The sequence below is a fragment of the Corvus brachyrhynchos genome, unplaced genomic scaffold (assembly GCF_000691975.1).
Source record: "Corvus brachyrhynchos isolate BGI_N302 unplaced genomic scaffold, ASM69197v1 scaffold3, whole genome shotgun sequence".
Classification (NCBI taxonomy): Eukaryota; Metazoa; Chordata; class Aves; order Passeriformes; family Corvidae; genus Corvus; species Corvus brachyrhynchos.
The window spans coordinates 148,109-163,276 of NW_008237619.1; the positions used below are offsets into that span (position 1 = coordinate 148,109).

A 15,168-nucleotide genomic window follows, 5' to 3' on the forward strand; every position below is an offset into this window, starting at 1 on the left:
CAAAGGCAGACCTCCCCTCCATTCTCTAAAGGGGTTGTCCCTTAGAGACTGTATGTCAGCGGTCTCCGCCCCCCCCAGGTGTCCGAGCTGCCCCCTGCACGTGGCACGTGTTGAGGCTCCCCGCACATGTACAGCCCCGACAGTAATTTTCCATCCCTTGTCAGAAAATGGATTTATAGCATACATCCTGGACAATGTTGAGGCATAAATAAAAATTAAATTGGTTCCTCACAGAAGGTCAATGGGTTCCTGGGGTGTATTAGGAAGAGCATTGCCAGCAGGTGAAGGGAGGTAATCCTGCCCCACTATTCAGCCCTGGTAAGGCACATCTGGACTGCTGTGTCCAGTTTTGGGCGTCTCAGGGCAAGAGAGACATGGAGCTCCTGGAGCGGCTTCAGTACAAGTTACAGAGATGATGAAGGGATGGAGCAGCTCTTATGAGGAAAGGCTGAGGGAGCTGAGGCTCCCTCAAGAAGAGATGACTGAGAGGGGCCCTCATCCATGTCTGTTGCTGCTTGCAGGGAGGGGTCAGAGAATGGACCAAGCTCTTCTCAGTGGTGCCCAGCAGTAGGACAAGAAGCAAGGGGCAGAAATGGATGCACAGGAAGTTTCTCCTGAACATGAGGAAGAACTTTCCTGTGCAGTGACTGCACACTGGAACAGATTGCCCAGAGAGGGTGTGTAGTCTCCCTCTCTGGAGACGTTCCAGAACTATCTGGATGCAATCCTGTGCCATGTGCTCTGAGATGACCCTGCCTGAGCAGGGAGGTGGGACCAGGTGATCCACCGTGGTCTTTTCCATCCTGACCCATTCTGGGATTCTGTGAATGCATGCAAATATACAAATATCTTTAAAGGGTATGTGTCAAGCGCATGGGACTCTTTTCAGTGGTGTTCAGAAACAAGACAAAGGACAGTGGGCACAAACTGAAAAACAGGGCGCTCCATCTGAATGAGGAAAAACTTGTTTACTGTGAAGGTGATAGAACACTAGAACAGATTGCCCAGAGAGAATGTGGTGTCTCCTTCTCTGGAGATATTCCAGACTCCGCAATCTGCTCTAGGTGACTGAGATAGCAGGGGGGTTGGACTAGATGATCTCCAGATGTCCCCAGTTGTCAGGAAAATTCCACAAATGCCAGAGATTTACATACAGAAAGGAGACAGAGGAGTCCTTCAACACTATTCTAATAAAGGGAGAGAGTCCACCAGGGCACACGCCTGCGGGATTTTCTCTCTCAAGGTTTCAGAGGGCACAGCCTCCTTTTGTCCTTTTTGTACCTCTTTTTGGTAGAGGAACTGGGAAGGCACAGCCTTCCCAAACCACTTATTCCCCCCTTGAACCTGTTATTTTACCCCCAAGTTCAGAAGTTCATGCTTGTGCGGACCCACATGTCTTTCAAGAGCCAAGCTGTCTGGTCTCTGCAACCAACCTGCTGCCCAAAGTTAGTAGAGACATTAAGACCCATTGCAAAGATGTAACACCCATACCTTCACCCATCAAATTGTTTGCGAAGATATTTGCTTTCCTCTCACTTCCAATCCCAACCATTCTATGATTTACTCCATTCTGTATGGTTCTGAGCCTGGGCTAGAAGTAGGGAAAATGCTTTTGGGGAATTTCGTTTGGTTTTGCTGGGGATGGAGGAAGGTCAGTTTTGTGTGTGTCAGATACTCAGATGTAAAGATGGAATTTTAATTTTGTAATAGCTGCTCTTCCAAAAGAGAAGCCAAAGCAAATACTGGATTTAACTGTTTGCATCATTCTGCTCCTACTCTTTCCTTCCTCCAAAAACTTAGTCCATTTCACCATGAATAAAGGAATCTGACAGGAATTAGGTGAGTGTTTGTATAAACAAAAGGGGAGGGAAAGCTAGCAAAACTTGCTGTGTTTAAGTCATACAGTTTCCAAAACATGACTGCTGACAGCTATCACATAAGTGATGGTGTGGCTGAGAAGCTCTTCAAGCTCCTTTTGTGGTTTAGACCCCTTTATCTGTCCAGCCAGAAAATGTGCCTTCTTTCTTAGGCTATCATCCTTTATGCAGTACACCATGGTTGTTAAACTCGCTCCTCACATCTGGCTTTAGATGGGCTTATTGTTCCCCCTGCAGACCCTCCATTCAGACTTCTCCTTTATTTGTTTTCTGTGGCTGAAGATATGCAAGGGTTTTATTCGTGAATCAGGTAACCTCTAACCAAAGTAAATCTTGTTCTATTACTATTCTTTAAGATTCAAGAAATTTTGTAACTTAAGGTAACTGAGTGACTGAAATTGAGTTTCTTTTGCCTATTTTTCCCCCCAACGATGTGGGATAACTTCCTCTAGCTCTTGTTCAAAATTTGAGGTCTTCACACCGTGTTTCTGTTGTTTACTTAATCACAGAATGGGTCACAGAATGGTTTGGATTGATGCGACCTTGTTGGAGACTAAAATGTTATGTTTCATGGCTTAAACGTCTTCATGAAGGACTTTTGCCTATTATAGCAAAGGTGTATAATGACGCTGCACCACCGAAGCCCACCCTGGATGGGCCTCCTCATTGAAACCCTGAGCTGAGTTAAACCACCCAAGGAATAGAGATAAGAAAAGTGACACTATTGTTCAAAGCATCTGGAAGAGCATCCACAGCAGGGCCCAGCCCAGCACCATTGGGGTGGAAGCCACAGCCCCAGGTTTTTCTGTTGCCAGGCTCACACAGATCCCTACACCAAAGCGGGGAGGAGGAGAGGTTTTGGGTGTGTGGCATAGCCTCTGGCCAGATGCAGTGAATGCCATCATCTGCTGGGCAGACTGGCCCAGCTGTGGGGCCTTCCCCCCCGGGCAGGGCCACTCTATGGGACAGCAGAGGGGGTGTCATGGCCCATCAAAGGCCCCCCCCAAAGGGGTCCTCAGACTCTGCACCAGAGCACTGCACGTGATACTACATGATACAACAGATACAGAGTCTTGCAAGGGACAGTGCCAAACTTGCCCCTCCCCCTCAGGGAGGTCCCTGTGTGTTCCCACCTGCCCAAATGGGTATTAATCCATTGGATTCTATACTTTTCAGCGGGAGACTCCCACCACCAAGAAGACCAGATGGAGGGAAGCAATGAGACATTGTTGGGTCCCAAGAAGTGGTTATATGTTCCTACTTAATCTCTGTCATTCTCCCTGTCCCTCCCCTCCCTACCTTCCTCCCTTATTCCCTGCCTCCCTCCCTCCCTCTCTCTCTTCCTCCCTCTTTACTATTAAATAAAATATATCACTTTTTTGGTATCATTATCTAACTTCATTTTGTTTTAATCACACTCTTTGGGTATATTCAAACCTTTCAGTGTTTGATCAGTTTTATTCACAGAGAGTTAGTTCCCTTTGCTCTTCTCTGCTGAGAGTGGATTGCAACAGACCTTAAAGCTCATCTAGTTCAAATCCCTTTGCCATGGGCAGGGACATCTTCCACTAGACTAGGTTGCTCAGAGCTTCATCCAGCCTTAAACACTTCCAGGGATGGGGCATCCAAAACTTACTTGGACAACCTGTTCCAGTGCCTCACCACCTTCACAGGGAAGAATTTCTTCCCAATATCTAATTTAAACCTGCCCTCTTTCAGTTTAGAGGCACTCCTCCTTGTCCTGTCACTCCATACCCTTGTAAAATATCCCTCTCCAGGGGTCTTGTAGCCCCTTTAGGTACTGAAAGGCTGCAATAAGGCTCTTTTCCAGGCTGAATAATCCTAATTCTCTCAGGCATTCCTCATAGCAGAGGTGTTCCATCCCTCTGATCAACTTGGTGGCCTCCTCAGGTCTTGTAGCCCCTTTAGGTACTGAAAGGCTGCAATAAGGCTCTTTTCCAGGCTGAATAATCCTAATTCTCTCAGACATTCCTCATAGCAGAGGTGTTCCATCCCTCTGATCAACTTCGTGGCCTCCTCAGGACTGGCTCCAACAGAAGGTCCATCTCCTTCCCATGCTGGGGACCCCAGAGCTTAAAGCAGCTCTGCAGGTGCAGTCTCACCAGAGTACGGCAGAGACCAGAATTCCCTCCCTCCCCTGCTGCCCACAGGACATGGTTGGCCATACTGACATTTGGCTGACTTCACACAATGAAGCTGAGTTTATTCCAGTTATTTCAGGTTATGTTTTGATGCCTAAATCGCCAGGTTTTTTGGGTAGCTCAGGAGACTCCAGCAGAGGCTGTGAATACTCCCAGTGTCTCTCCAGCATGCCTGCTGGAGGTTGGTGTTCACCAAGCAGAACTAAAGGAAGGGGAAGGCTACTTAACACGGACCCTGACAGGAGTGTGGGTGGGAAGAGTGATGGGTCTGAGCCCTGGGTGCCTGTCAACAGCTGTCAGAGTTAACATGGTCCAGCCTGCTGATGCCACTTTAAGCAGGGTTGGTAGCCTTTGGGTTGTAGCAGCCACATACATCTTGGACTACTAAGAAGAATGGGAGGTACTAGTTTGGGTGGATTTTGGTAATTCATAACAAATCCTGTCCAAAGGTAGGCAGCTTTTCCTTCCCCTTCCCCATTTATGGACTATTAAAAAAAAAAAAAAATGCCCTAGGGTATATTACCGTGTCCCGCAGCCGTAGGGAGGAGGAAAGAAGATCCAGCAGGCAGAAATTGTGCAGCAAGATTTATTTAATTATTTTACAAACTCTTTTATAGACTTTTTTCTTCATAGTCTAATTGGACAAGGATCAGCCACCCCTTGGGGGTGATTGGCTAGAATCCTAAAATATCCATTATCAAAATATTTTTCTACTATACTATAAACAAGACTTTTCAAGGTTGCAGGTGTTTGGTTGTTTACATACTCTACTCCCTCTTCTGTGAGAGAGAAAAGTCTCTCACAGACTGAGAAAATAGCAAGAAAATCCTTGCTAGCAGCATTTTTATATCTACAATGGGCAATGTAGTCTGTGGACTACTTCTGCTAGGAAGTATGGCAAAAAGGGAGCCAAAACAGATGTGTTTAAATGATGTGACAGCGGCAAAACTCCAAGTATCGAGTGCCTCGTGGTAGGTAGTTCCATGGTTGAGAAGTTTGCATCAGCACCTAATCGTATCACTGAGGCTTTACCCTGAAGTGGTCACGTCTGAAGGATGCTAACACCAAACAGATGCCTAGTTTCCTATTCTCTTTAAGGGATTTCAGTAAGAGAATTGGCTTTATTCCTGAGATGTTTTACTTCCTAAACTTACAGTATCCTCAGAAACCCTTTGTTAAGCTTTGCTTTAGACCACCTGTTGTTTAGAACGTGACAAAACAAATGCAAGACTGCTTTTTCTCTTGTACTTATAACTTTGTTTTGATTCTGTTCTCATGTAATTTCCTCCAGGCACACTGTTTCCTTTGTTTTGATTTGACTAATATGTTTTTCCTTAATGATTCCTCCAGCTAGTGGTTTCAGTTTACAGCTATGAGTGTTTATCCACTGGAAAGTGTAGGTTTTTGGAGTTTAGTTCTAAACAAGTATAGTTACTGACATGTAAAAGCAGCTTTTTTTTTTTTTTTTCCCCCTGGTCTTTAAAAAGCAGCCTGAATAAAAGGTTTACTGGTACAGTAATATGTCATCTTTTCACTATTGCTCTTTATATGGTGAATTAAAATCCAAAACTGAAGACTTGGATTCTGGATATTTGGCAGAGGTCCTTCTTGAAGGACATCTAAAGGAAGATATGCTCTAGCTTTAAGGACCTTTCCTATCTTTCTGCTTGATCAGAGTATATAATGGTTTTAATTTTGTCAGCTGTCCCTGCACCACCTTATGTTACTGTTTGGACTCTACAGCTTCTTGACAAGGGTCATGTATATGTGTGGTTTGTGTGTGTGAGGAAGAGGGCTGTGTGTATGTTGAACTTCTTTCCCTTTCTCCCCCTCTTTCTCATATTTTCTACTTAATTGTATTGCATAATAGAATCTTCATGTATTCTATTAATCCCTTGATGTAAGGGTAAATATAGAGACTTCATGCAATTGCAAGCTCCCAATACAAAGCTTGCAAAGTAATTCTGTAATGACTTCCGTAGTGAAAAGTACATACCATAGTCCTGCTCCAGAAGTCATAAAATGTGTTTTTCCTTTTGTGGTTTCATATTCTGTGAATATTTGATCATGACAGTGAGCTGCATGACATCTGTATTAATGAGAAGGAGAGAAATTTCCAGGCTCATGAAACAGTGAATGTAATACATTGGTGAATTGCATGTACTTGAGCTGTTTTGTGTCCAGGCAGAAGACGTTGATGTGCCAATAATTTATAAATGGTTTTATCCACATATTGGAGACCTAGAAAGGCTTTCTTTTGAAATGTTAACAGGTGTTAGCTGCTGTCAGTCTCAGAATAAAATGCTCCTCCCCATCATGGAGGAAGATGTTATTTCAATAGATAAATGTGATTTGATAACTATTGGCATCTAGAATATGGGGGAAGAGGGGGGAAGAGGAGTATTGTTCTAGAAACAGGGTTTGGGTAAAAGTTAGGGGTAATTTTTTTCCCATAAATCTAAATGGGACCTAATAGGTTAAAAAGAAAATTACTGACTTAAGGCTATTCTAGACCAAGCCTGAACAAAACCAAGGAGCTGGAGTCTATATGGACTTGCAGGAATTGCTTTGGGAAGGGCTGGAGAAATGGTTCCCTCCTCTCATTTCAACAGGGTATGAGGGGGGCTTATAAACAGGATTTTTTTTCTTTTTTTCTTTAAAGTTCAGTAGGAAAGTTTTCTTTCTTGGAGGGGTGGAAAAAATTTCCAAGTGCTATTTGTAGTGCAAATATTTTTTTGCTGCTTCAGTATGCTAGGAGTACCTAAATGTCATTGCTAGAATTCTTCATGTCTTATTTATTTTCATATTATAAAGTTCTGATGTATAACTCTTTTTGGGGTAACAAAGTTGATGATAAAATATATTACGGACAGGATAGTTACACATGATTTGGATCGTTTGGTAATGTGCATACATGAAAATTCACTTTACGCTGTCAGGTGTGAGGCTGTGTTCTTTTAGACACAAGAATTGTTGGACATGTATTTGGAAGGGGACGTGAGACAGCTGGAAAGCAGCATGGAGAATCCATGTTGGAACAGGTTCCTGTCAGTAACTGTGACCTATAGAGAGCAGCCCATGCTGGAGCAGGGGAGAGAATGCAGAGGAAGGAGCAGCAGAGATGAGCTCATTCCCACAACTACTGCATGTATTCTATTTTAAACCACAGTAAACTTAATTATTTTTTCCTAAATTGAGTCTGTTTTGCCTGTGATGGTAACTGCTAACTAAACTCTCTCTCTTTCTCTTGACCCATGAGCTTTTTACTTATTTTCTCCCTGGTCATGTTGAGGAGGATGAGTGAAAGAGCAGCTGTGTGGGTGTCCAGCAGCCACCCAAGGTCAACTCACCACAGTATACAGTGAATGAATAACTGAACTCTTGCTACAGTGCCAGGGTCTCAGATAGCAATTCTGAGTGTTGCTCCATGACTCAGAGGCAGTGGTTATAGATACCAGTACAACTGCAATTCGTATTTTTAAAGGATACTGAAAAAAACCCTAGAAAATTAAGGAGGAAAAAAGCCATAGGAGCAGAATGAATGAAGAATTCCCTCTGTTGTGCCAGACTTAAACCATAAGGAATTATCTTTAATTGAGAAGAAAACTGTGATAGGGTACTATGGTGTATGGGATCAGTGTTGTTTAATGTCTTCATTAATGACATTGACAAAGGGATTGAACGCACCCTCAGCAGATTTGCAGATGACACCAAGCTGAGTGGTGCTGTTGCCACCCTTGAAGGATGGGATGTCATTTAGAAGGGCCTGGACTAGCTCAAGAAGTGTCCCAGGGGAATGTCATGAGGTTTAAAAAGACTGAGTTCAAGGTGCTGCACCTGGGTCAGGCCAGCCCCTCATACCAATCCAAGCTGGGGGATGAACAGATCCAGAGGAGCCCTGCAAGAAGGACTTGGGGATGCTGGTTGATGAGAGGCTGGACATGCCACAGCTGTGTGCCCTGGAAGCCCAGAAACCCCCTGTGTGCTGGGCTGCATCCAAAGCCCCATGGGCAGCAGGGCAGGGAGGGGATTCCGCCCCTCTGCTCCGCTCTGCTGAGGCCCCACCTGCAGTGCTGCATCCAGCTGTGATGTCCCAGCACAGGAAGGAGAGGGACCTGTTGAAGCAAGTCCAGAGGGCCACCAAAACGATCATGGGGATGTGACACCTCTCCTATGAAAACAGTCTGAGAGAGTTGGGGTTGTTCACCCTGTGAAGAGAAGGCTCTGAGAAGACCTTATTGCAGCCATTCAGTACTTAAAAGGGACTTACAAAAAATATGGGGACAAACTTTTTAGGGCCTGTTGTGTATTAGGACAAGGGGTAATGGCTTAAACTAAAAGAGGATTGATTCAGAATAGATACGAAAAAGAAAGTTTTTACCGTGAGGGTGGTGAAACATGGCACACATTACCCAAAGAGATAGTGGATGCCCCATCCCTGGAAACATTCAGGGTCAGGCTGGATGGGGCTCTGAACAACCTACTCATGTTGAAGATGTTCCTGCTCATTGCAGGGAGCTTGAACTAGATGACCTTTAAAGATCCCTTCCAACACAAACCTTTCTAAGATTCTATGATGATACCTTCAAACAAAGAAAACAGCATGTTAACTTTGATCACTGAGAACCCATAGCTGAAAGCCCAAATGGGTTAAATCAAGGCAGAAGTGAGGCACTAACTTCAACAGAAGTAATCAACTGTTAAAAGAAAGCCATATGAAGCAAGATATTGTTAATTTGTTTGTGTTTTCAGGTCAAGACTAGATATCCATCTGCTAGAGTGTGTGCAACTCTTCCCCCATTAAGCAGGGGAAAGGGAAATTATTTCTTTAGAGATGGATGAAGGAGGTTTTGTGTGGTTAAGAAAGTCTAATCTTGCTATTTACCTAGTTTCTATCAGTGAAAAGAAGATTGTTTTTAACCAAGTCAAGTTTTTAAACATTGATGCAAAGAGATTCTCAGTTCTTGTCAGTACCCCCTATAGCAATTGTTCAGTTGGCTGATGCAGACGGAGGAAATGGACTGCATTAGAAGTGTCTGTGCTGTCTTCAAAACTAGTCCTAAACCAAGGGAACTTGAGATGCTTTTGGGGAAAAAAAATAGTGTGCAAACAACTGTGTAAAAAAACTGTGTAAAGAACTGTGTTCAGCTGTTGTTAAGCACTTGCTAGCCTGACATGTAGTAATCGTAATACCTGTGACCAACTTCTGATAGCTGGGTGGGGGGTTGATGTAGATCTAGTGGTTATTTCACTTGTTCTTTCTGGAATTTCAGTGTTCCCAGTACATGAGTGTGAGGAGCCGAGGAGCCAATTTAATTTTGAGTTCTGTCTCAACATTGTTTGAAATTACCAGAGGTGTGTGGGGGAGGGGCTGCACAAGTGCTACTTGCAGAAGGCAGCTAGGAGAAGATGGAAAGCCCTGTCTCTCGGGAGATTTCACCTAGCCATCTCACATCTCAGGTGTAACAGGCAGTCAGTAGGAGACCACCAATGACACTGACCTCCAGAGAGGTTCTCCAATCAGATGGCAAATGGTCTTCACCGATGGGCTGCAGCGGAATGTTGGACTGGGCCAATGGTCTACTGTCAGCATTGCAGACCTTGGGAGGAGCCAGGGGGTGTAAAAGTAACTGTGTCACAAGCTTCAGAGCTTTTTGTCATTTTGCTATGAGTAGCTGGTTCTTTTGCCCCCGTTTTTGCCTTCGCTGGCCCTTGCTAGCCCTCGCTTGCTCGCTCTCCCTCTCACTGGCTGGACACCTGCTGACCACCTCCTGTGTCATGCCCTACCACTTCATGTCCCTCACCTGCTCCAGCTGTTGCCTGTTCTGCCTCCCTGCGTTCCTGCCTGATGCCCTACCTGCTTCAGCCCTGCCTGCCTTGTTCCTGCCTGAGCCACCTGTTTCCAACCCTGCATCACTGATCTAGCCTGTCACCACGAAACCCACCATGACCCTGTCCAGGGTTCTGTACATCCTGCCCAAGTGCCCACTCACCTCGTGTCTGGCCTCCCATCGATGCAGGAACTGCACTTTTGCTCTGAGAGATGCACAGGTTCCCCCCACCAGGAAACATGCATGCACAACCTGCCAGTTGGACGTTGACAGCACACTCTGAAATTCTGGTGGTAACTCCCATTTTTTCTTTCCGTTGCCCCCCTTTCTCTTTCTCTCCCCATTCTTTTTCCTTCTCCTTCTTCCTTTTCTGTCTTTTCCATTCTTCTTTAGTAGGGCAGCATCCTTTTCACTACCAGTTAATGGTTCTCAGATACAATACTTGCCTCGTTTTGCTTAATTCCATCCTAGATCATCTGTTTTAAAAGAACTCCCTGAAGTTCCCCCTCAGTGGAATGCGACAATGAGATATCCAAGAATGTGTGGGGATTTTTTCTCTCTTTGAGTTAAAACTAGATGAATCTTGATTAATGTTTTCTTTCCCATTTCAACAAGAATTTGAGGTAATTGCCAACTACTGTATATATCTGTTACCCTGTAGAAGCTGTAAGTGGTATTTTTCAGCAAACATGCATGCCTTGTAGTAAGAATATAATGGAAAATACACTTAGGGATTAATAGACGTCTCCCAGTTAAAAACAGACTGAAACATTATCGCAGTATAAAACATTTACTGTTTATATAGAACTTCTTACATGTAAATATCATTATGCGATTGTAAAAAAAAATTGCTTATTTTTTACAGATGCCAGAGCCTGGAGAAAAAAGATTAATTGTTCAAGGCCAGTCCTGGTCTAGCTCTTAGTTTGTACTCTTTCTAGTAGGCAATTTCTAACTTGTACAGTGTGGGAAAGTCTCAAAAATACTGCTTGTAGCTGCTAAACCATGACACTGCTGAAGGACATATGAAATCACAATGTTTATTGCTGAATTTTTTTTTTTTTTTGCTGTCCCCTTGCAGATCCTGATGTGTCTGGAATCTCCATTGAAACAGATAACAAAAACGTAAAAGCAGAGGAGTTTAAGGGTACGGTATGGGCATTGGTGTGATAATTTTTAACATATACACAATACATGTAAACTATGTATACAGAGGCTGTGCCAGTATTGAGGTTGTCTTCCTCTTTCCTGAGGGGTCTTGTGCCTGCTCTCTCCACTGACTCTGTGTTATCTTTGTCTTGTCTCCATTTTCTCTTACTCAAGGTGGGGTTGAACTAGGTGCTTCCCAGAGATCCTTTTCAACCTCACCTGTTCTATGGTTCTATGATTTGTTTGTCAGTTCTGTAACTTCTGCCTAGTTTCCTTCCGCACAAAATTATGGGAGCTGATGGAAAGGAGAAATACCATTATATTAAATATCTTACAAGAGAGAAAAGTGAGGGACTAGGAGAATAGTTAAAAGTTAGCTAATTACAAGTAACAATAATTTAATGTCTGTTTTTACTTGTCAGTAGCTATAATGGCTATTTACATAATTATATATGTATGTATCATATATAAAATAGCAAATTACTTCAAATAATGGGGTAGAGAACTTACAGAGGCAAAGAAAAAAACCTGTTTGACAGGTAGATGAGAAAGGGGTGTAGTGTAGTGTGAGGTTTGTGGGTTATGTGGGTTTGTTTTTTGAATTTGGTTGGAGTGGAGAGAGGTGGGAATTTGGGATTGAAAAAACTGTTCTCTGAGCTTTAAACCTTACTCAGCTTCTGGAGGTAATAAATATTTTAATGGTCTCTAAAGCTGTCATCTGGACTTCTGTTAAGTATTCTTCTCTTGACAGAATACATTTAGAGCTCAAGGCAGGCAAAAGCAGAGAGAAACGCTTCAGGTAATATTAAAGCTTGATTAGGTTCTGTCTTTTTATATGGTATATGGCTTGCATTTTGTTCTTTTGTTATTTGTACATTGAATGAAATCAGTTTAGCACAGCCCAGATGCCAAGCCAAGTTCTCCATGTGTAGCAGCACTAAGGGATGGTAGGGCTGATAGACATAGTTATTCCACTGAGTGCAGCATTTTCCTTTTCCCTTCTAATTCCTGTTACTGTAGAGGAGGATGGTCAGGCACTGGGACAGGCTGCCCAGGGAAGTGGTCATGGCACCAAACCTGACAGAGCTCAAGGAGCATCTAGGTGACACTCCCAGTCATGGTTTAGTTTTAGGTAGTTCTGCAAGGAGCAGGAAGTCAGGCTCACTGATCCTTAGGGTTCCTTCCAACTTGAGATATTCTATAATTTTATCACCAATGATAGCCTCCAGATCAGATATAAATCCAAATTAAACATTGTGCAGATCTCTCCAAAATTCCAGAGGTCTTTTGCAGGCCTAGCAGTACCAGTGCTGATGCACAGCATCCTGTGGGCCTACCTTAATGCAAGTCAAGTACACCTGCTCTGGAAAATACCTCTCCCTGACTCCATTACTATAGGAAAAAGTGGGAGAGGGGAGCTATAACTAAGGAGGATTTTATTATGTTGTCTGTTCTGTGCACGCTCCCTTTCTTCCATCTATTCCTTTTCTCCGAATAAGATTAGTGGGTGGGCATCAGTGCTTGGGTTTTTTCTGAAACAAAAACACATGGCATGCAAGAAAGGGGCAGCTCATTCGAGACTTGTTCAGCTGAGAACACTTCAGCTGAGCTGTCTCTGTGTCAGCTAATAGACACCAGCTCATTAGACCAGCCAACTGTCACAAGGCCAGTAGCAAAAGCAAGCTGAGCTTGAATGATGTTCTTTCTTTGTTAGAAGGATACAAAAACAAAATGGAAAGGAAACTAGCAAATCTTAAGACTCAGGAAGCCTCCACCCATCCACTCAACCTGAAGTCAGGAACCTCAGACTTCCTGAGTGCACAGCATGTTTTTTGAAGTGGCCAGTGCATGTGTAACATGTTTCTGGCAAGGAATGCCCTCCTGCCTCTTTTTCTTCCAAGTCTGGACATTTTTTCCCCCTGTGAGATATCACCAAGGCTACCAGCCTGGCTTTTTGTTTCTTTTCAGAGCAGACCTAGGAAATCAGACTCTGAAGGGCAAGTGAGTAGATCTGTCAGTAGCTCTTAATTGCCTTCCAGCCTCATTTGCTGAGACCGTAAAGGGGGATGATGGTTGATTATGTTTTAGCAGTGCATGTTTGTGTCATGAAAGCTAGACAGGCCTTGCCAAAACTATAAAGGCTTTTGCTCTTTGATACTGTGGCCTGTATTGGAAAATTAGTAGCTTACAGGTAGCAAGGTCTATATTGTGCTTGTTTCTTTAGCCATCTTACTAGAATGTTTTCCATTCCAGTCCAATTAAGTTATACATTAAAACATAAAAACTAGTGATACTGAATTCAGAATGGTAATTCACAAAATATTGTTAATAACAGGGTCGGGGTCCCTTTTTAAGGGGTGCTCAAAAATGTTTAAACTAAAATGAGGGTAGTAATAAAGAAGGTAATTGATGAACTAGATATTCCCATGTTGGATGGGGAAAGTAATAAACCCTATCCAGCATGGGGATATCTAGTCCCCAGCATCTGAAGTTTGATCCAAAGGCCACTTAAGTATAGGAAAATTACTGGTTTCTTTTTCCCCACTGTGTTTGTGTAAATCTGGAGAAGCATCCCTTTGAGAAGTAGATCTGGCCATTGCTGACTGCACAAGTTCTTTTGAAGGGGGAACATGAATTTCATGGAGCCTGAATGTGTACCAACACAATACTAAAATCTCTAATTTTGTCTTTTGTCTTTATTTTTTTTCCTCCCTCTAGAGGCTATTCTTAGTTGCAAACACAAATTTTCAAAAGGGATGAGTTTAAGAATAGAGTGGAAGAAAATCCAGTCTCAAGGAGTCTCATTTGTCTACTACAATAGTGAATTTACAGGTACAGTACTACAAGCAGATGGATGGCTTAACATGTCATTCTCTAGCGTAGCTATTGACTTTTTCTTGGGGAACAACACCAGGAAAATGACTGAAGAAGGCTCTTGACTGTTCATATAGAAGACCTATCTTTTTGAGAAGAAGAATTCTTCTCTGGGGAAAAAAAGGCATTTCTTTAGAAAATCGTCGATTATGAGTTACCTTTTTAATGAAGTTAAATATAATAAAACTCAAGACTAAGAAAAATCGCACTGCAGATTCCTTGGGATTTTTCAACAATGAAATTGCATGCAGATGTAAACTCCCCTAAACTACTGCAGGCTCTGCACTCCTACCCTAAAAAGAGGTTTCTGAAGCCTCCTGTAAAGCAGGAGGCTTAGATATGAATAATGCAGCATTTTTTATATACATAAAATATAAACGCAGCTGTATATTTTAAATTATTTGTATTCTTTTCAGAAGTAGAATTTCTCTTTGTATGTTCTGAAAAGAACTTAGCTTTGTGTGTTAAAGAAAATACGGGTCTCTGTTACACTGTACACAATAAATGAAGGTTGAGAAGTGAAATAAAAGCACAGAAATTTTGTTAGTTTGTAGAACTTGCAGATGTGCTGACCTTGTTGATGAACTTGGTTTTTTTCTGCATACATTTAATATAGAGAAACACTGGAACTCATGGTTCTGTGTGTGCATGTAACTTGAATTTCATAATAAGCTGTAGAATAAAAAAACCCCCAAATTTATTGTAAGAAGTCTGATGGCACCTTGCTAAATCCATTAAGTTTTTCTTGCCAAGTTAAAGTGTCAAATACTCTGCTGTGGTCTCACTCACAACTTTTTCTTTAAGGTAATTAAGTTAGTGATTGCCATGTCTCCAGTGGAAAGTGATGTCTTTCAGTCACCTCATTATTGCTACACATATTTTCTTGAAATACCTGCAGAAAAGTGCATTCCATCTTCCAACTGGATAATGTATGGCCGATGGAGGTTTTTTAATTGAGGGTGATTATTTGGAGTAAATGGAAGGTTCATACTGTCTTGGGAAAGGGATTACATATTGCTATTTGCTGATAGGTAACTAACACTGAACAAATGAGCAATAGTTTAATGTACAATATGACCTAAGTAAATTAAATTTATAATAATTTAATTATTATATTATTGTATTAAATATTACATAAATAAATTGTATGTGATTTCAGAATAAGCCAACGAGCCATAGATATTTGCTTTCAGACTGAAAGAGGGGAAATCTAGGTTAGATTTACAGAGGAAATATACACAGGAAATTCTTCCCTGTGAGGGTGGTGAGGCACTT

At 42.5% G+C, this 15,168-nt stretch overlaps 1 protein-coding gene across 4 annotated transcripts in view; it reads left to right on the forward strand.

The window, feature by feature from the left end:
• The window catches only part of JAM2 (junctional adhesion molecule 2), a 50,325-nt gene that overhangs the window by 21,862 nt on the left and 13,295 nt on the right, over positions 1-15,168 (forward strand). For all 4 annotated transcript variants that reach the window (XM_008631654.2, XM_017731667.1, XM_017731666.1 and 1 more), the window contains exons 2-3: positions 10,952-11,017; positions 13,738-13,851. In XM_008631654.2, coding sequence (XP_008629876.1) covers positions 10,952-11,017; positions 13,738-13,851 — 180 coding nt within the window. The remainder of the gene's footprint in view (positions 1-10,951; positions 11,018-13,737; positions 13,852-15,168) is intronic.